This window comes from Monoraphidium neglectum (genome assembly GCF_000611645.1).
Source record: "Monoraphidium neglectum strain SAG 48.87 unplaced genomic scaffold scaffold02719, whole genome shotgun sequence".
Classification (NCBI taxonomy): domain Eukaryota; kingdom Viridiplantae; phylum Chlorophyta; class Chlorophyceae; order Sphaeropleales; family Selenastraceae; genus Monoraphidium; species Monoraphidium neglectum.
Window position 1 is genome coordinate 8,240 of NW_014010909.1, and position 1,057 is coordinate 9,296.

A 1,057-nucleotide genomic window follows, 5' to 3' on the forward strand; every position below is an offset into this window, starting at 1 on the left:
GGCCGCGGCCACCCTTGTCCGCGCGTGCATGTGGGCGGCTCCGTCGGGCTCTGTCACGCAGGCCTCTGCATATAGACTGAACAACAATTAACAGCCCCATGCGCCTTGCGCAACCTCCGGCACCCTCGCAGGCCCCGCCAGACACGCCTGCACCGCGGACCCCGCCAACCCCCCCGGCGCTCGCGCTCGCCGCTGCGCCGCGCCCACGCGCCGGCGCCGGGGCCCTGCTGCCGGCCAAAGGCGACCCGGCACCCCCAGCCGCGGCAGGTGCTGACACCGCGGCACTGCGCCTGGATTGGGTGGACCCGCAGATGCCGGCGCTGCCGTGGCTTTGCTACGATCCCGTCCCCACGGCGGCGCAGGACGCGGCACCCGGGCTGGTGGAGCCGGACGAGGTGCTTCGGCTCGCGCGCGCGGAGCCCGGCCGCTACAGCGGCGAGCGCCAGGCGGCGGCGGGGGTGACTGGGACGCGAGCGCGCGCAGCCGCACCAGGCTTTTCCGCCCAGCAGAGCATGTGGGACGCGATGGTCGCGCGGGAAGGCCGCCTCGTGGGGGGGCTTCCCTCCATCCCGCCGCCCGGGCGGAGCAGCGTCGCAGCGCGGCCCGCTCAGGGCAGCCTTCAAGACGCGGCGATGGATGTGCCAGCGCAGCTGCTCGGTTACAGCCGCCCAATCCTCATCCAGCAGCTGGTGTTAAGAAAGCTGGCTTCGGCGCTGTCGCAGCCGCAGCCGCCGCCGCAGCTGCATGCGCATGCGCATGGGGATGTGCCACCTCCCGAGGGCAGCGCCGCAGGCCCGAGCGCGTGGCCGGCCGGCGACGCTGCCGCAGCGTTGGGGCCGCCCGCCGCCCTGGCCGAGCCTGTCGCCGCTGCCAGCGCGGCGCCTTCGCCCAGCCCAGCCGCAGTGGCCCAGCCGGCCGCGTCCGCCCAGGTGGGATGCAGTTGCGCTCGGATGGGCGGCGGGGCAGCGAACCGGCGCGGGGGGCTGCCCCAACCGCACCTGCGAGCGCTTTGCCTGGCCGCCACGCGCGGCGCCCCCATCTTCCCGCCCCATACCCC

General features: G+C 75.6%; 1 protein-coding gene across 1 annotated transcript; it reads left to right on the forward strand.

Annotated features, from left to right (window-relative positions):
* Window positions 1-98: 98 nt before the first annotated feature.
* MNEG_11389 (hypothetical protein) lies at window positions 99-929 on the forward strand (the record flags this gene model as incomplete). Its single annotated transcript, XM_014040140.1, has 1 exon — window positions 99-929. A coding segment is annotated over one exon (831 nt), but the record flags the coding sequence as incomplete, so codon positions are not given.
* Between the last annotated feature and the right edge of the window lie 128 nt (window positions 930-1,057).